Source organism: Schistosoma haematobium, chromosome 1 (assembly GCF_000699445.3).
Source record: "Schistosoma haematobium chromosome 1, whole genome shotgun sequence".
In the NCBI taxonomy this organism is placed as follows: Eukaryota; Metazoa; Platyhelminthes; class Trematoda; order Strigeidida; family Schistosomatidae; genus Schistosoma; species Schistosoma haematobium.
In genome coordinates, this window is record NC_067196.1 from 93,036,637 (window position 1) to 93,062,937 (window position 26,301).

At 35.2% G+C, this 26,301-nt stretch overlaps 1 protein-coding gene across 1 annotated transcript; it reads right to left on the reverse strand.

The window, feature by feature from the left end:
* Positions 1 to 689: 689 nt before the first annotated feature.
* Positions 690 to 26,301, reverse strand: ACE1 (copper-binding transcription factor). The gene is made up of 9 exons (XM_051210090.1): positions 25,388 to 26,301; positions 20,291 to 20,427; positions 17,629 to 17,760; positions 15,948 to 16,097; positions 12,146 to 12,396; positions 10,314 to 10,758; positions 5,985 to 6,325; positions 2,786 to 3,054; positions 690 to 810 (listed from the first exon to the last, which is right to left on the reverse strand). The coding sequence occupies exons 1-9, from the start codon at positions 25,695 to 25,697 to the stop codon at positions 776 to 778; spliced, it is 2,070 nt and encodes a 689-aa protein (XP_051075584.1). The 5' UTR covers positions 25,698 to 26,301; the 3' UTR covers positions 690 to 775.

The window sequence follows — 26,301 nt, forward strand, 5'->3', positions numbered from 1 at the left end:
AGTAACCCAAGAGGGGCTTTGGAAGGATTTAGGGAACTACTTGCAAGACATATCTAAAACTGATATGTATTCCTTTTAATACTTAGGACGCTAATTTCTTTTAATAATAACTTTCTTATTTATTTAACCTTAAGCACAGAGTCTAGTTCATACAATTTTGAAATGATCCTACTCGTATAATTAAGATAGTGGACAATTATCAACTAAACATAATAAGCTTCAGATTGAATACAATATTTATAAATAGTTGTCTATGCAAGATACTCAACATCCTTTGGCCGGATACAATCAGCAACAGCCTTATGTGGGAGAGGACAAACCAAATTAGGAAAAGACGATGGAGTTGGTGGATAGGACATGCATTACCGAAATCACCAAACTGCACCACAAGACAAGCCCTATCTTAGAGTCCTGAAGGGAAGCGAAAAAGAGGAAGGCCAAAGAACACATTACGTCGGGAAATAGAAGCAGATATGAAAAGGATGAGTAACAACTGGAAAAGATAGCCCATGGCAGGGTTTGATGAAGAGTGCTGGTAGGCAGCCTATGCTCCTCTACGAGGAGTAACACGCGTAATTAAGTAAGTAATATTTGTTTAGCAAGGTTTAATCATTTTCCTGAGCAGTAGCAGTACAAAAAACACACTCAATTTATGATATACTAATCAATTATTATATTTAATATTCTTACGAAACACTTGTTAACTGTTATTCATTTTCATCTCTGTTGATATTAGATGATACCTGTAGTTAGTAATTCACCAGTGTATTGAATTTTACACACCTAAACAATGCTGGCGATTGCGCTCAACTGAAAATTAATGACAGAAAAAAATATAATAATGTGAATGGATATTATATTGATAAACAGTGTATAGGTTATCATTAGCTTCTACTAGCGAAATTAAACAATCAGATGAGCTACGTTAATCCTAGCCATTCACAGTACTGTAGAGGTATTCACACAAAAACTGAGTAATTTACCATCTTACTTGTTCTCATGGAAACTGAATAACGTCTAGAATTTTTAATATATGAAATGAACAATTTAGTAGTGTGGTTTGACCGCATGGGAATCCAAGTAGATGATATACAATGTTATATCACTCAGTTGATGTTGTTATTATCATAAAATACTATGTGCTACAGTTTCGAATGTTTGGTGTTTAGAATATGATGTATTAATATCACGTCAGGTAAATGTTTATTCATTCGCTACAATGGTCTGTATAAATAGTCATATGCAGTTTGTTAAATTTCGTAGTTTGCACAATAATTATGGACTTAGTGATACAGAACCTGATGATAAAGTTATTGAAAACAATTTTAAACTCAAAATATTCTGTGAGTAATTTGAAACTGAACAAATCAATATCCAAGCCATTACAAGTCAAAGGTCAACAACATCCAATCAAAATCAAGATTGATAGATTGAATTGTTTATCATATGTAGATAATAAGAGAGGGGATTTGTGCATATTATAGCAATTTCTATAGTTGAGATCATGAGTTAATTGAAGATACACCAACATGGAAAAACTGGAAGCACTGGATGGAACACAAATAGAATGACATGTTCCACTTTCTTGTTATTGCCATAAAACGTAGAGGAGACGAGACAGTTCAACGGTTGGTTGGTCAAAAAAGTATCTGGATTTCAATTGTTTTTGTTCAGTCAGTTACAAGAAGACACTGGTCAAAACACTAACTTATGGGGTAAAAAGGATATGTGCCACCGACAAACTGGAAGAATTGATCAACGTTGAAAAATGTCTAAGAAACAACTGCTACCCACATAAACGTGATGATGAATATAAAAACCTAAAGAAAATAGGACAGAAGTGGTTATGGTCAATAAAAACCCATATCTGTGAATCTCAACTTCAAAAGTGATAATGTCGTAAACACAATCAGCAGGAAACTGAATACTGCACTAACCAGAACTTATCCCGCAGCCGAACTATTAATTCTGTATAAAACAACAATAACCCAATCAAAGGTCGACAAGAACCCCTTTCATATTACCGCCAACTGTGTTTATAGATTTACATGTACCTGCCAAAGAAGCTACATTGACCAAACAGAAAGAAGAGCATATTTTAAATTTTTTGAGCATATCTCAAAAAGCCCCAAAACAAAAGAAAGAAAGACTAAACAATGCAATCAACAAACATCTCTTGGATATAGAATATCAGGTCGATACCTTGCAGTCTTTCATGGTAGTTAATAAACAACCAAATTACAGTCTTCTGAAGTTTTGCTGAAGCCGTTACTATCGGACATCAAAAACCTGATTTATGTGTTCATAAGGAGACGGTTATCAATCATTCCTTGCCTTGGTGACAAATATTCCGTCGTTGAATCTTAAACTTCTTTCTTTAACTCTTTCTTGCATTTATTGCATCATTGAGTTTTATTTCAACTATCTTCCAGATTTTTATGCTGCATTGGTAGTATCATGCATAAGTAAGTAAGTAATCTTATTTTATTAACTGAGTTCTACTCATTTTATACATATCAATGTTGACTCATTATGTAATCACTTGTTTCTAACCGTTTTAACTCTTATCACAATCGATGTTGTAGAGTGTTCTTTCACACAAGCTCTATATTTACAATGTTCAGTCAGTTAAATTTATTTACATCCTTGTTATACTATACTAATATGTCTTCAGCATAATTTCCAACTAAATTATATGTAATTCTGATATTTTAAGACTCGAATATTGCAAGAACAATTAAATAGTACTATAGAGATAAATAGAATACTTTAATAACTAAATCACCTTGTTGTAGTAACGCCGGATACCAACGACGCCAAAACAAGCATTGACGGTGACGTGGTCTTGTGCTAACGAGAAGGTTTGCCGGAGCTGAACGAAAAACGATGTAGGCCTTTGTACTATTTCGAAATTCAGGCCATCCAATGAATGGATTTTTACGCCCTTGTTTATGATTCAGTGAATCTTCTAACTCACCTCCAGTTATTTCATCTGGACCTTCTGGATTTACATTATCAGTCACGTGTCGACCATCTGGTAAAATATTAGGATCCCTTTAAACAAAAATTTAATACCAATTATTGAAAGCCGACAATATGAGGTCCGCTTATGAAACTGCAACAAAACTATTGCTTTCGAAATAAAATAAAAACTAATATGGGTTAATTATTAAATTACATAAAATGAGGATGTAGATTTACGAAAATGAGCATCAGATACCACGTGGGACAAGGAACATAAATGAATTGATCAAAGTTGCCATACCACATTAGCACAGCAAGGTGAACACCAAATTCATAGAAGTAATTACTTCAGTGGTAGTAAGATATAAAAGGAAGATTGTGCATAACGATATGATACATGGAGAAAGAACTAGTTCGTAAGCATAAAGGTATGTCATTTTAATCTGACGGTTTAAGGGAACACAAAGAGTGTATACACCGACGCTATTGTGATCGATTCTGAACCATGTCTCACAGGGTCTCCAACCATTGGTTACGATAGTCACGCGGACCCCAACCAAGTAGTCTGCATCTACCAACATGGCTTAGACTAGAGATTAGTGTCTTCAAGCACTGATGCCACGTTTTGGTTTGGCCGCCCCTAATTCTCTTCCAACCATCTCTAACACCCGTTAGCATTGCACGACGTGGTAATCGGTGTTCAGGCATACGTAACACGTGGCTCAACCATCTCAGTCGATGAAGATTTACAACCTCAAGTCTGAATCTAACCTCACTATTACTTGCTTAGTGATGCCAGCAGATGCGAGCAATATTTCTAAGGCATATGTGGTCAAATACTAGTGGCTTGCGAGTATCTTCTACTCTTAATGGCCAGGTGTCGTATCCGGAAAGAAGAACAGAACAAACTGCCGCGCAGTATAATCATCCCTTAATTGATAGATGGATATCTCACCTTTACCAGAGGTGACGTAAGTTGGTAAGAGCCAAGTGAGCTTTCTGAATCCGTGAAGAGATTTCACCACACACCAAACTATTGCTGCTGATCAGACTGCCCGAAAATTCTGTCGACAAGAGCACTATTTTCAGCAGCAGGCCTATGATGAAGTTAGACAAAATTGGAGGTAGTGGACAGCGTAGCCGAACACCACTTAAGGTTGCGAAATCAGATGACCTTTTGCTATAGACTCTGACTCGACTGTTAGTGTTCGAGTAAAGAGCCTTTATAAGGTTTATGTACACCTTTGAATGGTTACTTACTTACTTACGCCTGTTACTTCTAATGGAGCATAGGCCGCCGACCAGCATTCTATAACACACTCTGTCCTGGGCCTTCTTTTCTAGTTCCATCCAATTCTTGTTCATTTTTCTCATGTCTATCTTCATTTCCCGGCGTAATGTGTTCTTTGGTCTTCCTCTTTTCCTTTGGCCTTGAAAATTCCATATGAGAGCTTGTCTTGTGACACAGTTGGGTGCTTTTTTAAATGTGTGTCCTATCCATTTCCAGCGCTTCTTCCTAATTTCTTCCTCCGCTGGGATATGGTTTGTTCTCTCCTACAGTTGGTTGTTGCTATTAGTGTCCGGCCAACGGATCCGAAGTATTTTGCGTAGACAGCTGTTAATGAGCACTTGTATCTTCTGGACGATGGCTTTCGTAGTTGTCCAGGTTTCCGCCCCATACAGTAGAACTCTCCTGACATTTGTATCGAAAATCCTGACCTTGGTGTTGGTTGACAGACAGTTGTTTTGAGTTCCAGATGTTCCTCAGTTGTAAATATACTACTCTTGCTTTACCGATCCGCGCTTTCACATCCGCATCAGATCCACCATGTTCATCAATAATGCTGCCCAAAACTCCGCCTGGAGTCCCCCCGGGGGCTACTGCCGATCCCAAGCCCGGATAAAGGAGGGTTGGGCATGGGGTTGGCGACCCCACCCTGTAGAAAAATAACTCACTAAAAAACGTTAACCATAAAAAAATTCAAACCTTTTGAATGATAGACACTACTAAAAAACCTATCGGTCTACAGAGCCAAATGCTGCTTTTAAGTCAAGAAAAACTATCATTGTCGGGCGCTGATAAGCATGCCTGTGTTCTAAGATCTGACAAATGGTGAATATGCGGTCGATGCAGCCACGACCAGGTCTGAAGCCAGTCTGATTTTCTCATGTTTGCAGTTCATGAGTCTTTGTTAGGTGTCCGATCATCATTGAGGCCAGTATTTTAGATGCTATTTTAGTTAAACTAATCCCTCTATGGTTGTCGCAGGATGATTTTGACCCTCTCCTATATATATTGGGACAATGAATGATTACGACCAATCAGATGGGATTACGTCCAGTTTCTAGATTTTAGCTAAAATATTAGTCAACCAACCGATGTGAGTATTGCAATAATGACAGTGTACGGCGAAACAATATAGTTGTTTACTACTGATTTTACAACAATTTAAGCAAATACTCTGCTTAGATATTTGTATTCAAACTAGTCATTCAATGTAGAAACATGCACAAGTTGACAGTTTTTTAAGCGAAAATGATCCTCAGAATATATTTAGGAAATAGAAATGGTAATATAGTCAGGAAATAAGTGGACCATAAACATTACTGGAGGGCTAAAATTAAAAAACTTCATGTATCAAGAGTGCACATCTTTACAATTGATTGATCCCTGGGTAGTGACTAACGTTTTGTGTGTTATGTCCTTCTTAGTGTAGGTCGAATTCTATTGATCAAACTGCAACGTAGCCACTAGGCTAGGTGGCGCGACATCGCATGCTCTATGTTGTGAAGCCAAGTGACACGGGATCGAATCCATCAAGAAGCATCAGTTCCCTCAAGATTACATGTATGCCTTGCTGAAACGGGTTCTAAATAACAAAAAACCTAAGTCCAGGGTTTCTTGTTGACTACCTCCAACCACCACATAATGTATATCTTAATCAAAGTAAAGTTTTGTTAAATGAAATTTAGTCCTGAACTTTTTCAACAAGCAAACATAGTTCTTCGAATCAACTTACCCTGTGCGTGCAAAGTTAGCCCAATACGTCATCATAATATCACTGAGTTGACGTTCTTCATCAGTGAATCGATAAAAGCTAGCTTGAAACTGAGGACTAAATGGAATACCAAAAACATATTCAATTTCATAACCATGCATTGTACCAGTCCATTTAGGCATTGGTAATGAAAGTGTTCTATGTTGAAATTCATAAAAATATACAGGAAGCGTATGAGCACGACGTCGACCTGGTATACGATAATCATTAGTTACTGCAGTTGCCATATTGATCGTAGGACATTTGAAACTTCTATCACTACTGATTTCTTCTAGTCTTTCAGTCCAACTTTCAAGTGTAGGCTATGAGGAAGATAAATTATGAAATAAAATTAAACAGATCTCAATTTAAACAAGTCTCATGATTTTACTGCCTCACAATAAATATATTTATCATCATCAGACGGATGTTTTTGTAGAAATTTTAGTAATTTTATAGTTGAATTCACGAGTCAATTGAAGCTAGTCCACCATGAAAAACCAGGGAGCATTGGATGGCCGTTTCGTTCTAGTGCGGGACTCCTCAGCAGTGCTCATCCACGATCTCGATCCTCCAGATTTGAACCCAGGACCTATCGGTCTCGCACGCGAAAGCTTAACCTCTAGTCCACTAATCTGGCATCAAATGATGCTAATGTCTAACTTCAACCAATGAAGAACAACATGAGTGAAATTGCTATAAATGTCGTTTGAATTCTCAACAAAAATTACTTCCCAGATACATAATTATGTAATGGACTTTGATCCAATCCATTCAAATGAGAGTTGATGAAACTATGCTAGTGTCCAAAACAAATAAAGATTAAAGAAATTCAAACGTTCCAGTTCAAGGTTAGAAGTAGACTGCTTCAACTCCATAAGCTACATAACTTTAATCTAACACTGAAAGTTATAAACAGTGAGCACAATAGACTGTTAACTTGGTCTTATAAATCAAGCGAATGAAATACCACCTACTTATTATTCTCAGAAACGTCTTGTGTTCATATTATAGTAATTTAATAGTTGAGTTCATGAGTCAATTGAATTTCAGTTTCGTGGATTGGTTGAAGTTGGACAGAAACAACGTTGAATGCCGGCTCAGTGGTCTAGCATTTAAGCCTTCGCACGCGAGACCGATAGGTCCTAGGTTCAAATCTGGCGAGGTGGGATCGTGGATGCGCATTGCTGAGGAGTCCCACAACATAACGAAATGGCCGTCCAATGCTTCCAGGTTTTCCATGGTGATTTAACTTCAAATGACTCAACTATTAAAATTAAGAATAACATGAGTTGAGATCAGTTAGTTTAAAAGTAAATAAGGTTATGCCTTCAAAGAAAGTGATGAGATTGAAGTAAAATATAGAGAGTGTGAACAGAAGAGAATTACAAAACCAATGTAATAAACTGACGAGGAAGTCTATATGGTAAGGATAGATTTGTAACTGTTTCTTTTTGGACATATAAGTTCACCGTAAGTCGTTTGACGGCTATGGCTTCGGAGAATTTAAGAAGAACGGAATTCGAATGTCGATTGGTGGTTCTGTCTGTCAACCAGATATCCTGTGTACAGAGATGTTTCGCGATAGCACTGTTTAAGAGCCCTGAATTCCATTGACCTGAGACCTTTTTGGGATATGTTCTTGAAATCAAACGTGGGCCCTTCCTACTGTTCTATCAATGTAACTGGTTTGGCAGGTACATGTAAGTTTGTAAACACAATTAGCGGTAACATGGAAGGGGCACCTATCAATCTTTGTTCGGAGTACAGAACATATTGTTTTATACAAGATAATCAGCTTGGCTACAGGGTAAGTTCTGGTCAGTGTGTGAATGATATTACGACCAGTCGAGGGCTCAGATGTTGTACTAATGCACACATTCAATTATATTACTAGAATAAAGTCCACTTTATGCAACAATTTTGGGTCAAGGCTAATAGATATAACGAAGACTTAACTGACTAAACAGATAGACGAACCACGAGTATACACAGGGAGCTATTGGAGAAGAAAATTATTAATTACTCTAACTATAATGATTTAAGACCTCGTAGATCTCATTTATTACATACGTATGGCCTACCAAAGATTCATAGACATAATCGTGTTCATAATCGTTCATAATGGCTCAGATACATCCAATCTTTGTCCTTTCTCAAATTCGGAGCCAATGAATCCCTCAAAATGTCCTTTTTTCGTGTTTTAATTTTACTAATTTATATTTTCTTACCGAATCGTAACTTTTAGACCTCGTCTTTCCACTGTTACCACCTCAACAATTCTGGGATTTGTCCTGACTTTTTCATCTTTCTGTGCTGATGGGGTATGGCAAATTGAACTGATGTGCATACTTAACAGGTTTTACGACTTGTCTGACTGATCCGATTAAGGAATCTGAAATTTTCCATTTACTCGCCTTGACTCCTAGAACGGAATCACGCTATCTAATAAAGACACTGTATTTTTTCATTTCGAATTGTGATTATTAGTTAGGATATAGAAAATTGGTATCCATAATCGGAATGGTGAAATAGTAGTAATAATTTTAAAATGATATAAATATAACACCACAGAGCTATTCCATCAGTTGAAACGAAAAGCTTGTATATTTAACAAAGCGATATAGAAATAACTGTGGTTTCTCAAAATAACACTGAAATTCAGATAAACGTAGGTGATTTTTTAAATTTAGAATTTCAAGAACACAAAACTATCTTGACTATGAGGTCGACCAGAGCCATCAAACGGATACTGCCTATCCCATGCACAAACAAATGGGGAGGGTCGGGCATGGGATTAGCAAACACATTACATAGAAAACCTTGTCAAGAAACGCTGACCAGAAAAAAGTCATTCGAAACATTTAAACTATGCCCTCTGTGTAAAAGTATCTTGATGCAGAAGAGTTATGGCTCCTAATGGTGAGAGCCGAAATCCTTCAGAATTCACGGGGCCGATGAGATGTACAGACAACGTGGGAGACCGGGAGGAGCAATCAAATTGTTATGGCAACGAAGAGATGCAATTTGACGGTGCTCGAAATCAGTGAAATCCATTGGATCCAATCTAGGCAGAAAAGATTAAGTTCCGGCTAGGTGCTGTTGTACTCTGATATTGAAGAAGAACACGCTTCGTAACCATAAGAAGTTGCGTGAAAGCTATTTAAAGAAGAACGGAAAGCGATTATAGGATGGGGATCCCATAAATTATTAAGACTACCACATCTCAGGCAAAGCAAGGAATACAATGAACAGCTTGGATGCAACTAACTGATTTAGACTTCACAGATAATATAGTTCTTTTATCCCATACACACCAACAAATGTGGGTCAAGACAACCAGTGTAGCAGCAAAATCCTCTATATCAGTAAGCCTCAACATACAACGGGGTCAAATCAACCTCTTCAAATGCAACAGCTACACAATTACACTTGATGGAGAAACTCTGAAACAGCTGGAAACTTTCGGTACATGACATGGTCAGCATCATCTATGAACAAGGAGGTTGTGATTCAGATTTAAAGGCAAGGATTGGCGAAGTAAGGACGACATTCCTGCAGTCGAACAATACATGGAACTTACAACAACTGTCAACCCATATCAAAATCACGATGTTCAACACGAACGTCGAGATAGTTCTACTGTAGCAAGCTGAAACTTCAACAACTACTACTACATTCATCAAAAAGGCATATGTATTTATAAACAATTCTCTACGCAAGATACTCAATGTCTGTTGGTCGGATACCATCAGCAACAGCTCACTGTGGGAAAGAACAAACCATTTTCCAGCTGAAGAGGGAATTAGGAAAAGTTGTTGGAAGTGGATACGACATACATTAGGGTAACCATTAAACTGTATCACGAAGCAAGCCATAGTTTGAAATCCTGAAGGTTAACTGAAATGAGGAAGACCAAATAGCACTGTGTCGAGAATTGGAATTAGACATCAAAGGGATGAGTAGCAACTGGAAACAACTGGAAAGGATTTTCCAGGACAACGTTTGATGAAGAATCCTGGTGGACGGGCTTTGTTTCCACACGGAAGTAACAGGTGTAAATAAGTAATGAAATGAAATTGAAATCTAGTTGAACTGACATTACATTTTTTAAAAAAATTTTCAACTAGTAATCTTTAATTGATTAAAATATTTTACGAGATGATGTAAACGATTTGTAGCTCAAATGGAGACGATGACATAATGACATTGTTCAGAAGAACGATGAAAGCTCCTCGACCAAATTATCCAGCTCAGATAAGAAAGCTTCATGAAAATATAATCACTCTACATATTGATAATATAACTTACCAATTGTTGATATGTTTGATATTCAAAATCTGTATAACGTATTAATGGTTCTGTAAATTCTGGTCGATCATCATCATCAAGATCTAGAACTTGTCGAAGACATCTTAAATAATCCATACGATTTGTAATTGGTAAATCAGTTAAATTTTTCATCCATTTTGAATTAGATACAAATGCGTATAATAAAAAATAACTACCTTCATTTTTATTAATACCAAACATTAAAGCACCGGATGGTTTAAGATATTTTAATTGACGAAATGATTGACTATTCTCATATGGAAAAAAATTATTATCTAATACAGGTGGAAATGGTACAGAGAAATAACTAGCTGGATCATACATTGTATCATGTGCATCTAATATTTCTGTAATTGATTTTGATCGTAAACATTTAATTTGATCCATTGATGATCGATATCCACAGCCAAGAATTTTTGCAAGCCTATAATAATATTTAGAGAAAAAAACAAACTGTTTGTATACATTTACATGTATCTGCTAAAGCAATTACATGGATAGAATAGAAAGGAGAGCCTAAGTCCAATTCGAAGAAGATATTCCGAAAAGTTTAAGATCAAATAGATTAAAAGTATTCAGGAGTTTCGTTGTAAGACATCTCCTTGACATAGGACATGAAGTCGATACACTAAAGTCTTTCAAGACGATTAATAAACAATCAAACTCTAATCTTTTGAAATTCGCCGAAGTGATCACAGTCAAATGTCTGAAACCAGATCTATGTATCTAAAAATAAACAATAATAAATCTTTCTTTACACTGGTAATATTACCCTCCCCCTTCTTTATTGATTACGTCATTCATTATTTCAACTCTTTCGAAAGTTTAAATTAGATCATTGTCATTTCTCTTTAATTCATAATTGACTGATCTCAATTCATATCATTCTTTATTACCATCAATCATATAGCAACTGACGTTCAATTGAGTTTGTTCACATTTGATTCGGTTAAATCATTTTGTTAACTGATTAACGAACTGAGTCATCCGTACAACAACAACAACAACAACTTATCTATATCATTGTATCTTAATTATTGTTGCAAATGTATGAACATGTATGCTTGAGCATTGCTTACTGCCTACGCATCTATTCACGCTGCTAGCCTTACTACTAACCGCTTAATTGATTCGATGATTCATTCATTTCACTTTATATATATATATATATATATATGTATGATATTCATGTTCATTGCTCTCTCTCGCTTACTCGTACTCATATTCGCTGACTTACTCGCTTGCCTGTTTGCCTTTCGGTACAATTCTTCTATGCTTCTTTAACGCATCTGTAATTTTGGATATCTGTGTGTGGTCCCATAATAAACGTAATGAATATTTCGTATTCGCCTTTTGATTAATATACCGTTGAGGCGTTATCTAGTGACGGTTATCAAGACGAACTGTATACGAAGTTTAAGGATTATATTGAATACCGTTCACCCCATAATCTATTTTCAGTTACCTCAATAAATAATCATTTAATGTTTGTTAACTTCATGATTTCTAATTACTATTTCAATGTTCTGGAACTTTCCCTCGCAAACTTTATTTATCCGAAACAAAATGTTTTTCTGACTTTGTTAACTCTATCGGAATCTTCGTTACATCATGTAACGCATATTCATCTTTAACCACCCTTTTATGTATAAACATGTCAGTATATGTACTAACGTTGATTTTAAATATTATGGGTTGTAAGCAGCTAATGAGAACCTAACGAAATGAGATGAATCCAGTCATTACTCTGCACCAATCTTCCTTATTGCTCTCATTAATGTAATAAAGGAAATTATATGCATGAAATGTACCTTTGTGTTTGATTTAGTGATACTTCACTAGTTGCAAGACCCCAGTTGCTAAAAATTGAACCAGATTGCATTATTGCATTGTTATAATATGAATGAGACCATGGACTGACGACATGTGTACTCACGCTTACAGCTCCAGCTGATTCACCAAAAAGAGTGATACGATGTGAATCACCACCGAAATTTTCAATATGATTTTTAATCCATTTCATAGCTAAACGTTGATCCCAAAGACCCATATTACCTGGTGCCTAAAATGAGAAAAAAAGTTTAAAAATTCATGAATAACAATATCTAATAAGTAGTATATTTTGGAGTAAATTTGATTTAAAATGCCAAATTTAAATTCAAACAGATAAACTTTTCAATGGTTGAGATCATGAGACAATTGAAGCTAGACCACCATGGAAAACTTGAAAGCACTGGACGGCCGTTTCGTCCTATGGTTGGACTCCTCAGTAGCAACTATGCCGCCTCGCGAGATTCAAACCCAGGACCTATCAGTCTCGTGAGCAAGCTCTTAACCACTAGGTCACTTTTGATTCAGGAATATTTCTATAACTTTTTTTTTTATTAAACTCCAATCATTCCGTTGAATGATATTATTCTTGATCATTTGAAAGTTGACAACTTCTTTCTTCCTATATTAGTCATGTATTATGATTGCATGTTATATGTAAAGAAAGAATAAAATATTTCCTACTGAATTGCAATGAAAGTATCAGGTATTCTTAAACAATAGTACACAACTCCGAAGTAAAATAATTAGTTTTCATTGTGAAATACGAATTATCTGGAACTGAATATCTTTTAAAGAATCTTAATAAATACTGAAGATAAGATGGTGGTTGGAGGTAGTCAACAAGAAGTCCTAGACCTCGGTAGCAAGGTGCACCTGTAATCTTGAGGGAACTGGTGCTCCGTGACGGACTCGATCCCGTGCCACGCAACTTCACCAGCAAAGATGTTACCACTGAGCTATCCGGACCGTAACTGAGCCGTTATCCGACTGAGATGTATTTACAATTGATTGATCACTGGTTGGTGATCAATGTGAACACGAAACCTAGATTCAGAGTTTCCTGTTGACTACATCCAACCATTATCTTATCTCAACATAGTGCACGCAATGTCGAGTCACTTGGACAAGTAGCCACATTGCAACTTGATCGATAAGATTCGATCTGCATAAATTCTATAAATTTTGCTATCAATAAACTGAATTTCTTTATTAACTTAACCCTTAGTGAGTTAAAGCCGTTCATATTGTTAGAAATGTGTTCTGAATTTTTTATATAGTGAAAATTCCCATTTTGCCATTTGGTAAATAAAGAAGGAACGAATTGAGCGAAGAAATTTCTTTTCAATTAGTTTTTCATCATGGCTCTACACTAATATATATATATATATATATATGTTTTACAATAATAATATAATACTCATCGAGTAGATATGTTACGTAATAATTACATAATGACATTTAAATTAACATTGAGTAATTGGAAGAAAGAGGATTATTAATATTCAAAGTAATCAAGAAGTTGCTAAGTTGCGTAATGTAAGAAACAAAGAAGAAACAGAATTTTAACAAATGGTCAATAGGATGGTAGTTACGTAAGAATCAAGAAATGAATGTTGAGAAGTTATTAAGTACATAAGCAACAGAAATAAAAAAAATGGAAGAAGTATGAAAAATAGTTCTTTTGAAGGAAATCTTAAACTGATGGCCAGGGCAGGGAAAGTGGTTGTACGAATCTCTTTTGAATGCAAAGGTCAGGTTTGTGAACATGGATTGCGATGGCTTCCGCAATGTGCAAGAGGCGCATGTGGCATATTAGATGGGATATTGTAGATGACCTTAAAAGCTTTATTCAATTCGACATGATGACCTGTGTCAACCAAGTGAGAGAGAATAGAACTTTTAATCACTTTTACCTGTCCTTTGTTTAACCACGACGGATGATGTTCAGTAATGCGATGACGGACTTGCCGAATTGTACGCCCAATATAACTGGCTCCACAGGAGCAGTTGAAACGATAGATACACATAGATTTGGCGAATTCAGGCAGTCTGTCTTTGTTGGCTGTTCTTATCTTGGGATAGTTGTAGAAGATTGCATTTAATCTGGCAGCATTAAATGTTTTTTGTACGGCTCTTCTTAGTTTCTGAGTCAAGATTTCTTCAATGGTGTCATTTATGAATTGTAATTTTATGAATAGTACCTTCTTATGGACGGTGGGTATCTTTGTCCTTGTTTTCTTCTCCATCATATGTTTGTCGATGTGTATCTATCGTTTCAACTGCTCTTGTGGAGCCAGTTATATTGGGCGTACAATTCGGCAAGTCCGTCATCGCATTACTGAACATCATCCGTCGTGGTTAAACAAAGGACAGGTAAAAGTGATTAAAAGTTCTATTCTCTCTCACTTGGTTGACACAGGTCATCATGTCGAATTGAATAAAGCTTTTAAGGTCATCTACAATATCCCATCTAATATGCCACATGGTTTACGAGTGCGCCTCTTGCACATTGCGGAAGCCATCGCAATCCATGTTCACAAACCTGACCTTTGCATTCAAAAGAGATTCGTACAACCACTTTCCCTGCCCTGGCCATCAGTTTAAGATTTCCTTCAAAAGAACTATTTTTCATACTTCTTCCATTTTTTTATTTCTGTTGCTTATGTACTTAATAACTTCTCAACATTCATTTCTTGATTCTTACGTAACTACCATCCTATTGACCATTTGTTAAAATTCTGTTTCTTCTTTGTTTCTTACATTACGCAACTTAGCAACTTCTTGATTACTTTGAATATTAATAATCCTCTTTCTTCCAATTACTCAATGTTAATTTAAATGTCATTATGTAATTATTACGTAACATATCTACTCGATGAGTATTATATTATTATTGTAAAACATATATATATATATATATATATATTAGTGTAGAGCCATGATGAAAACTAATTGAAAAGAAATTTCTTCGCTCAATTCGTTCCTTCTAAATTTTTTATGTTACATTTTTAATCATGATTGTTAATAGGATCTTTTCTTTTCTTTATGTTGATGATAATTACTAAGCAATATCTCTAGTGGATAAAATAACCAACTGCCTAGTATTGTAATGATATAAGGATTTTAAAACTGATCTTCTGAAATTGTTCCCATTCAGCCACATCAAAATGTAACATTTTTCATTATTCGTTTGTACTCTAATAGCTGATTATTAAACGTAGGCCCAAAAATTTATCTAATTTGCTATCTACTGTAGGTTGAAGATAAAATAGCTCAGATGATGATTAAAACCAAAGTATGTTTGTAAGTTTTGACATTCTCATTAAAAAAGAATTACAGCTGCAATTTATGGTTTCTTCTATGAGTTATTAGGGGTTTATTTAGGGTCAAAATGAATATCAAATAAGTAATTTTATTATGATATGTCTTCGATTACTAAAAGTGTATGACTTTCTTTCTATCAAACTATATTCTTTTTTATATCTGATACGAATGTTAATGTCTTCAGGATCCTAAGGGAATAAATGGCGTATGGAACTATTTGTTGGTCACCAGCTACCATGGGACTGCATCTCCTGACGTTTCGCCACTGCCTTGTGGATTAGACCTTTGGGTCGAAGATTCCGGCTGTGTCCCCCTAAGAAAATCACCTGTTTCGGTTTGGGCAGCCGGGTAGTATCACAGCACACATACAATTCAATTGACTGTGTGGCTCATATCTATTTAGTGCCCTTTTGTACCAATGTTTATGTGTTTAAATAAATAAATAAATAAACTTACTTCTTCTGTATTCATATAAAGGAAACCAAATGAACCCAAACGATAATTCATTGATGCAACAATAACATTTTGTCTAGCAGCTAAAAATCTCGCATCATATACGCTCAATGTTGCTGTTCCCATATAAAAGCTACCACCGTATATCCATAACTGTTTTAGAGGAAAAAGTTTTCAGAAAGTAATTACAAAACATAACACCCGCCTACTGAAGATTTTTTAAAATACATTATGGTAAAACAAATATCTATGAATCTGCTGATGCATAGTTTTGGTTTCTTATACTACTCATTACAATCGAACATATTTCAACATGGAATTACAGAAGGTCTTAGTAAAATGTGAGAACCACACCAATCATCCTTTTTTCTCATTCTCGTTTATTTATTCTTCATAACCTTCTGCCTCCAGGCATTTCAATTTTGATTGATGATACATACTACTTATAGCTGTCGAAATCAGTAACACACATCACATTAGTACAAATCATGATTCAAAAGATGATCAATCAGAATTATATCTCTGTATTCGAATGTTTAGTTATCAGAAATTATTTGAATTAATTGTATGAGTATTGCTTGCATTTGTGATAATTAAGGAAGGGATTGGAGATTATGTATCGTTCTGCCACATTATACCATTGACTGATTAACTATTTGACATGAACTATTATAATGACGGTCACATGAGTAATTTGTTTAGCACATATAAGGAAAAATATGAAAACCTTATGTAGTATTTAACAACTAAAAGTACTTTTCTTCCGAAGAAAAGGCAAATACAATGATTGATACAGAATTACACAAAATCAGTATGGTTCGTGGGTTCTGTTGAGAAGCTTACAACTATATTCATATCGATACATAGTTCACAGTTATATAACAATTTTACACTGGTTTTTAGAAGAACCGGTCACCATCCAGACTTTCACGTGACAGCTCAAACAGTACAGCTCAACCCCGCTTCACAGACGAACCAGTCACCATATAAGCCTGAACGCTACAAACTAGATAGTACAATTCAATCGTGTGGCACAGGTACCAAGCACCTTGGTAGACCAATATTGATATACAAAATAACACTAAATAATTGGATGTTGATAAATGATCTTTTGTGTATTTGTGGATAAGAATATGTAAGGTCATTTGAAGATGTATGTATAAACAGAAAGTGGGTGATGCCGTAAGCAAATTAGAAATAAATGTAGTTATTACATTATTATTATTATTATTGCGTTCTCGCGGCGGGAGTGTTGTTTACGAAAGCGACAGGACGAAAACCGAATATCTGGAGCCTGGGTTGGTGGACAAGGAGAGTTCACCTGGGGAATTGGAAAACCCTGATTCCCAACCAATGATGAACATTGGCTTCAGGATCCTGAAGGAACAAATGGAGTATGAACCTATTGTTAGTCACTGGCTACCATGGGACTGCATCTCCTTGCGTTTCTCCACTACTCTGCGGACTAGAGCTTTAGGTCAAAGGCTCCAGGTGTGTCATCCTAAGAAAACCACTTGCTTCGGTTTGGGCACATGAGCAGTATACCTGCCCTCACATAAATCGAATGATTTATGTGGCGCATATCTATCTGGTGCCTCATTGTAAAGTAAGTTTAAGGTGAATAAAACAATTGACTAAGTGAATATTTGATAACACTATACATAAGGTATTGTACATAACTCACCATAACTGCAAGTTTTTCTTTTGAATTCGAATGGCTACTATTCGATTCTTTTAAAGGTACCCAAATATTTAAGAAAAGACAATCTTCTGACATTGGTGTATTTGGTACCCACATTCTAGCTGCCGCTGAATTCTAAAATCAAGAATGGATACAATTATACTAGCTTACTTTCCAATTTTCTACCTAGTTTCTAAAATTAGCTGACATGTTACCTTGGAGATATGCCCATTTTTATGTCTATCAGACATGTTGGAATTAAAGACTTCTATTTCTCAGAAGTTCTATTTTTACGTATATGGTTAGAAGATTAGTCAGCAAATTACCCGATGAGAGATATCTTTTCATTGGCTATTATTAGTTCCTTAGAACCACTTTTAAATAGGTTGTGCCATTTAACTTGAATGAGATGTTTTTAGGTTTATTGTTATTATGATTGGTTATGATAAGACCACGTTTAAGAATCCAGGAGGAGGTTGTTCAAGATCTAACATCAAGACATGAATCCACTAACTGCTGATCTGAGACATATAGATATATGAAGACTATCTAGTTTGAGCATATTCAATAGTCGTAATCAATGATTCATGACAGTGGATGGTTTTGAAGGAAACAAGTCTAGGTGACACGATTGTATTCATTCCATATCTTCTAAATCATTCTTACCATTTCGTTCTTTAAATTCATTTATTTCTTGCGAATTGAATACTTCATATTTAATTTACTATTGAATATAAAACTAATTGTAATCCTTTACTTCTCACTTAAGTGATTTTCTATTTCTCAATACTGATGTATGGTGTGGTAACTTACCGATAACTCCGCCTGGAGCCCCTCTGGGGTTACTGCCGGTTCTAAACACGGTTAAAGTAAGAGGGTTGGGCATGGGGTTAGCGACCTCATCCCGTAGAAAACTAAGTCGCTTAAAAAACGTTAACCAGAAAAACTATCACCAATGCATAAAGATACCAAGTCATACATTGATAATGGCCATCTGAATTTAGCCAAATTTCAGTTCTAATAATGGTTTTAATATATAGTACTTATTCACTGGACAATGATATTTTGTTTATGGATATACTAGCAATAGTATTATTAAAGTCATTATTTTCATCTAGCCATATGAGATTTAAATCTGTTGTTAATTTGTCAAAGATAGTCAGCGACAAACCATAGGTTTAGGTTTCTTGCTAAATGATACTAGTTTGAGAACAAACCTGAAATCTTAGGGTGAATGAAGACCTAATGCATTCGATCGACCATCTCTAATCACCTGATATCTCAATATCGTGTGCAAGATGTCTAGTCAAATGATCTAATGACCATATAGCAACTTGACTGGTAGAATACTATAGAGATTAAGAGCTAAATAAACGACACTGATCATGATCATGACTTGATAATCAATGAATCTGACCCAAACAATCAATTTCCTTTATTATATATATTATAGAAGATATTTGATGTAACATTCAGCATTTGACACTGAATAAAGTAGAATATCGTGTATTCCTAATACTTTACATATACCTGTAGTGTCGGTTGGTATGTTAAGCCCATATACTTTATTCTAGCTTCTGGACAGGCCAGTTTTATCCATTATACCTGAGTCACGTTTTGATCTTGTTAATTATTCACTTATCAACATTGACTGCTTTTATATGGGTGTATATGTGTGTATACTTCTTATTCTACTTATCACATGTCTGTAGCTTAATTTTGTCTGACTATAAATGTTGAGTTGGTTCACACGCCTTTTCCACTACGCGTCATTTCGCTTCGCTCACTTCTCTTTTCTTCATTCCCTGATTGCCTGTTCAAATCAATGGGTGCATGAAATATTCATTCGCGTATTTGGTTTATATAATTCTATTATTTACTAACACGATCTAAGTCGATAATTATGTACAAGAATAGTCAGGATATACATTTCGACAGGAAACATTCATACTATCGAATTGGAGTCAGATCCCAGGCAAATAAATATTGTTGATTACATAATACAGAACAATATAATTCTTTCATGAAAATAAAATGATAGCCATTTAGTACATACCACTATTTTCAATGTGTTTTTTCTGTGGTGGGGGAAGGTTAAACACTTACAAAATCTCAGAGTTTTGGTCTTCTTTCATTTACAGCCCAACTACTATGGATATTCATTAGATTAACTTGACTGTGAAGTATTTGTAAAAATGAAAGTTCTCAACTAAACTTAATGCAAATTAAAATCAGAAGGGGTTTTGTAATTTTAATAGTTGAGATCATGAGTTAATCGAACCTAGACTACAATGGATTAGTTGAAGTTAGACAATAACAGCGTTGGATACCGGCCGGCTCAGCGGTCTAGAAGTTAAGCATTCATAGGCGCGACTGATAGTTCCTGAGTTTGAATCTCGCGAGGCGGGATTGTGCACGCTCACTGTAGAGGAGTTCCACAATAAGACGGGACGGATGTCCAGTGCTTCCTGGTTTTCCATGGTGGTCTAGCTTTAGTTGACTCATGATCCCAACTGTGCAAATTAAAATATTTATTTGTTTTTTATGTTGATAAAATTCCCATTCCTCCCCCCCGCCTTCAAAATACAATGTATAAAGTGTATAGATTGTGATTAAATTGTTAATATTTTAAAGAGAAGAATTAAAATATTGTGAATTAACTTACTTGAAACATTGTATCTTTTGGTTGTGGACAAGTAGAAGGTAATTTATCAGCCATAAAAATTTTCTTTGGTTCAGGAATAGGTTCTACAGGTTTTTTAAAACGTAATGAACCAGTAGGTGATTGAGCATAACGTATACCTTTGTAAAAAATTAAAATAATATGGAAAAAGTTATTTATTTATTTAGTTATTGTTCAATTACATGGTGCATGTCAGTTTTTTCAATGTTAAAGAGTGATTTTACTGGTCTAAAGAACGGCTGATGCCTATCAACGCAACAAACTTTGTCTACATGAATTTTGGAGATACAAAGGTTAATAGGTACAGCATAGGGGAAGTACCTGTACCTGTGGTCCTGTTTCACAAGGATCTTGTGGTGACAGTGAGTCATGATCTTAGGACGACGGCCCGTTGCTGGTCGCAGCTAGGCATTTATAACCCTCTGGGCTTTAAAACGAACAATTAATAAGTTAGATACTACCATATTCACTACAGTATACATAACCTTAGTGAGAACTAAGCTTGAGAACTGTATTCAGGCTGCAAGCCCCTGTTTAAAAGGTCACTCATATATCCTGGAAAATGTACAGAGAACAGCTACCCGTCCAATTCCAGAATACCGATGTATAATATACAAGAAGCGGCTTGAAAAGCAAAACCTCTTTAATCTGTCCTATCATAGACTAAGGGGAGATGTGATTTTGACGTATGGAATACTGAGAAATGATTTTGCACCTAATATATCCTCTCTTTTCCTCCCACAAGATCGGGACATCTCAAAGGATATAGCAGGCGATTAGAAAAGCCAAGAATTAACAAAATACCGGTGGCATACATATTTTCACATTGAGTCATCAATTCTTGAAACCTGTTAATCGAAACAGTGGTATCCGCAGCTTCAATTGACGCATTCAAGCGTAGACTAGACATTCACAAAAGCATAATAAAAAAGGAATACCATAGGCTGTAGGTCCTCTATCCTTACTACAAAAATCTTAATCTGATTTTATCAAAAAACCATATAAACTGTAAAATCATTAAACACGAACTGCTGAAAATGTAGTTTGCTTCATTTTGATATGATACAAAATTTCTTTAGAGTTTATTTGTGTTTTGCTATACCTAAACACATCTTTTAACTTATTATTATTTTAAATATAAAATAAAGGAATTTAGTAGTTGAGTTCATGAGTCAATTAAAGCGAGACCACCATGGAAAACCTGGAAGCACTGGATATCCATTTACGTCCTAGTATGGGACTCCTACTCTGATAATAGAATGAAGTGCTTATTTCTCTTCATGTGTACTACGTGGCTCAATACTCTGTGAGCTTATGCCTTGATATTGTTTGTAGTTACAAAAAGTAACAAACTTTTTTATGTTTAAGCCACCAGTGGAATTCGGGAGATATCTATATCTTTTCATTTAAAACTTAGAAGCTGGATGCACTTGTTTCCAATATTTATGTTCATAATAAGACTTGAATCTAGTAAATATCACTTTAACGTCAACAAGTTGTATGCTAAGCTACTGAACCCAAATAGTTACTAACTTGTTCATCAAGTATGATATTCCTTATTTGCAATGTCTGTTTATTATTTAGATCATTGATGATACACCATACCTAGAAACCAAATTTTTTTTTTCAAATTGGGACACTGATTAAATATTAATAAATATCATAGAATTTATTTATTGTTTAACAATAAACGTGGAGGGGGGGCGGAGGTTTTTGTTCAGTTACAATTATCAGATTTAGAACAATGAAAAGTGTTGACAAACTAATTAGTTGTCTGTAAATTACTTTAAAATGTACTCTTTATAATATAAAGTAAATGTTTGACAGATGTTTACAACTGTACTTGTAAATACATTAATAATATAATTATGAAATCTGGAATTATATCAAAGTTATATGTCATAATATGTCAAGGGGTCTATATTGTTCAAATTGAATTCAATATAACCAAGTTTCAATAATTGAGATCATGAGTTAATTGAAGCTAGATCACCATAGGAAACCTAGAAGCCCTGGATGGCCTTTTCGTCCTATTGTGGGACTCCTCATTAGTGTGCACCCATGACCCCGCCTCGCGAGATTCGAACTTAGGACCTATCAGTCTCGCACGCGAGCGCTTAACCACAATAGATATAAACGGCTGTCCAGTGCTTCCAGGTTTGCCATGGTGGTCTAGCTTCAATTAACTCATGATCTCAACTATTGAAATTACTATAATATCCACACAAAAAACCCTTTCTGATAATAACCAAGTTTCACGGTACCATTTATCTGATCATCGCACTAATTACAAAAGGTAGTTTTTGGATTCAATTCTATACGGTATTGTAAAAGTTTCAATTTCTTAGGAACATTTAATTTCAACGAAAAAGTTAGCTATAAACTATTGATCTTTATAGGATTTCCATTTAATATCAATAAATGATAATATTTATCTTGAATGTGTGGCATCCTGTTTGAATATCTAGGTTACCTGTTCCTGTCATTTAGTGATTTCAACACGTTGCTTAATTTTTGTTTGTTTTTAATACTTCGATATTTTAGTTCAAAATGTATTTGACAAATCTATTACATAACTCTCATAAACTTTATCTCACACTACACTTTTTTAATTTATCATAGACACTAATTATTCTAATTATATCACTTAATTAAAGTGTAAGTTGATGAGATCAGAATTAATGAATTATAAGCAAAGATGGATAATAGCTAACAGTGGAATCCAGTTTGACGCACATTTCGTCTCATTGGAGACTCGTCAGCTGGATATACCTGTATCTCAGAGTCGATGTTCATTCTGGGATTCCAACCCTGTACCATTCGCTTCAAATGTCATCGCATTATCCACTTAGTTACTAAGTCATTATGAGTTGAATAATATGTCAAATTTTATTGATATTATCGTATCAGATTTATTGTCATAAATTGCTTTCATTTAAAATCATTTGATTATAACAATTAGATAGATAGAGGACTATAATGTTAATGATGTAATACAAATTTCATCTAACAAATGGTTACTAAATTTAAGTTACATACTTACTTACGCCTGTTACTCCCAATGGAGCATAGGCCGCTGACCAGCATTCTCCAACCCACTCTATCCTGGGCCTTCTTTTCTAGTTCCATCCAATTCTTGTTCATTTTTCTCATGTCTATCTCCATTTCCCGGCGTAATGTGTTCTTTGGTCTTCCTCTTTTCCTTTGACCTTCAGGATTCCATGTGAGGGCTTGTCTTGTGACGCAGTTGGGTGCTTTCCTCAATGTGTGTCCTATCCACTTCCAGCGCTTCTTCCTGATTTCTTCCTCCACTGAGATCTAGTTTCTTCTCTCTTACAGTACGTTGTTGCTAATAGTGTCCGGCCAATGGATCTGAAGTATTTTGCGTAGACAATTGTTAATAAACACCTGTATTTTCTGGATGATGGCTTTCGTAGTTCTCCAGCTTTCCACCTCATACAGTAGAACTGTCGTGACATTTGTATTGAAAATCCTGACCTTGGTGTTGGTTGACAGTTGCTTTGAGTTCCAGATGTTCCTCAGTTGTAAATATGCTGCTCTTGCTTTGCCGATCCGCGCCTTTACATCTGCATCAGATCCACCGTGTTCATCAATGATGCTGCCCAAATACGTAAAGGTTTTTACATCTTCCAAATCTTCTCCGTCAAGTGTGATTGGATTGGTGCATTCTGTGTTGTATCGGAGAATCTTGCTTTTCCCTTTGTGTATATTGAGACCTATTGCTGCTGAGGCTGCTGCCACACTGTTTGTCTTCTCCTGCATCTGTTGTTGCGTCTGGGATAGAAGGGCCAGATCGTCTGCGAAGTCTAGATCATCCAACTGCATCTTAGATGTCCATTGTATCCCGCGCTTTCCTTCAGACGTTGACGTCTTCATGATCCAGTCGATCACCAAGAGAAAGAGAAAGGGTGAGAGTAAGCAACCTTGCCTAACACCGGTCTTCACTTTGAACGACTTTGTCAACTGTCCTCCATGCACGATTTTGCAGTTTAATCCATCATACGAACTCTGTATGATATTGACTATCTTCTGAGGCACGCCGTGGTGTCGAAGAAGTTTCCATAGTGTTGTTCTGTCTACACTATCAAATGCCTTTTCGTAGTCAATAAAGTTGATATAGAGTGATGAATTCCATTCAATTGATTGTTCCACAATGATCCGTAGAGTTGCGATTTGGTCTGTACACGATCTATCCTTACGGAATCCTGCCTGTTGGTCACGAAGTTGGGCGTCTACGCAGTCCTTCATCCTGTTTAACAATACCCTGTTGAAGACTTTTCCCGGTATTGAGAGAAGAGTGATGCCCCTGTAGTTATCACACTTGCTGAGATCGCCTTTCTTCGGTATTTTGATCAGTAGTCCTTCTTTCCAGTCTGTTGGTACTTGTTCCTCATCCCAAATCTTATTGAAGAGAATGTGGAGTATCCTTGCAGTTGCCGCTACTTAAGTTACATACATTGTGATTATTATGAAAAAGTGCATACTATCGTTGTATCCCGATGAGAATAATAAATGGTAACTTTTGGGATCCATTATGGACCGATACAATGCGTATATTTTTATCGTATAGTTATTAAATAAGTAAACTATTCATATCTCTCTTATTATGAGCTTTATCTTGATCTATGAACTATTGTTATACGATTTACCCTTATTGAGTTATGACCTGTTTATCAACTACTATGTCCCTGATCCACAGCCACATTTGGCTAAATCGTGTACAAATGTTGTTCCCTATTTTATGGTACGATGTGGTCTGTCCGGTTGTTATATAAACCCAGTATGTTTGAAATACAAGATTTGTATCGCAGAGATTGGTGTTGTGGTCTTAACAGGCTGGGTTAAGCGGGACGTAGGACGGATTTGAACTCTAGGCTGCTCGAACATGTCTTATGCGTTATTGGTCCGATTGACAAATTACTGTTCTGTGATTAACGGTATCAGTACATTACACATTAACAAGGCATACAGGTCACAAATGATAACAATTATTATCTTAATAACATTTTATTAAACCTAATTAAACAAAAGATTATACAATTTAATTGATAAAATTACCATAATAAACATCAACCATTGATGCTGGTCCATTAGGCCAATGAACTATTTCACGTAATCCACAATAGATTCCAACAGATGTATGGACAATTGGATTATCCGATAAACATGTTATTGTTTTATCATTATGTAAATCAGTATGAACAAGATTAGAATTATTATTATTAATCATGGTATTTTCTATTGATGATTGTAGATGAATATTGTTGACATTATCAATAGTATTTGTTTTAAATGATAAACCATTATTCAATAATATAAAACTAGTTATTAGATAGTAATTCATATTCTTCATTATTCCAAGTGACATTTCATAAAGAGCACATTCTTCTTCTTCTTCGTCTTCTTTTTCTTCTTCTTCTGTTTCTTTACAGATTCAATAAAATAACAACTGGATTTGAATAAAGAAAAAAACTGATATTTCAACCCCTTTTACATAGTATTACTATATATAGTTAATGTATCTTTACTTACCATTCAACAATCATGTGTAGTACAATATCGATTCATTTGTAGGGAAGACACATCAATATTAAGGTTATACAGTAATACGTCTAAGAAATTTCCATTTCTTTCTCTTTCTCTCTCTCTCTCTTTGTGTTTTAGGTTAAAAATGACAATGTAGTAAGGTATACTTGTATAACAAATGTTTATTACTTGTCAAAATGTATTCACAATATAAAAAACAAAAATTAAAATGAATGGTAGTTTTAGTTTGAATTCACTTAGTATTACTGTTTACTTGATTCTTCCCATGAATGCTTAGGACTGCAATTGATCAATCTCTTATTGACTGTATGTATTGCTTTCATATATTAGCTTTAATTCACAAGTATTATTTAGGTAAAGATGAACGGTACATTGCTAGTCACTATTCAGCTATGTATATAATAGTAGTTTTAATTGTTTATTTT

Excerpts from the sequence above, each read along its gene's own strand:
- ACE1 (XM_051210090.1), bottom strand. The coding sequence starts at position 25,697 with ATGTCACTTGGAATAATGAAGAATATGAATTACTATCTAATAACTAGT. Across the intron at positions 20,428-25,387 it reads AATGGTTGATGTTTATTATG|GTATACGTTATGCTCAATCA; the intron begins GTAATTTTATCA and ends TTTTTTACAAAG. Across the intron at positions 16,098-17,628 it reads AAGAAAAACTTGCAGTTATG|TTATGGATATACGGTGGTAG; the intron begins GTGAGTTATGTA and ends CCTCTAAAACAG.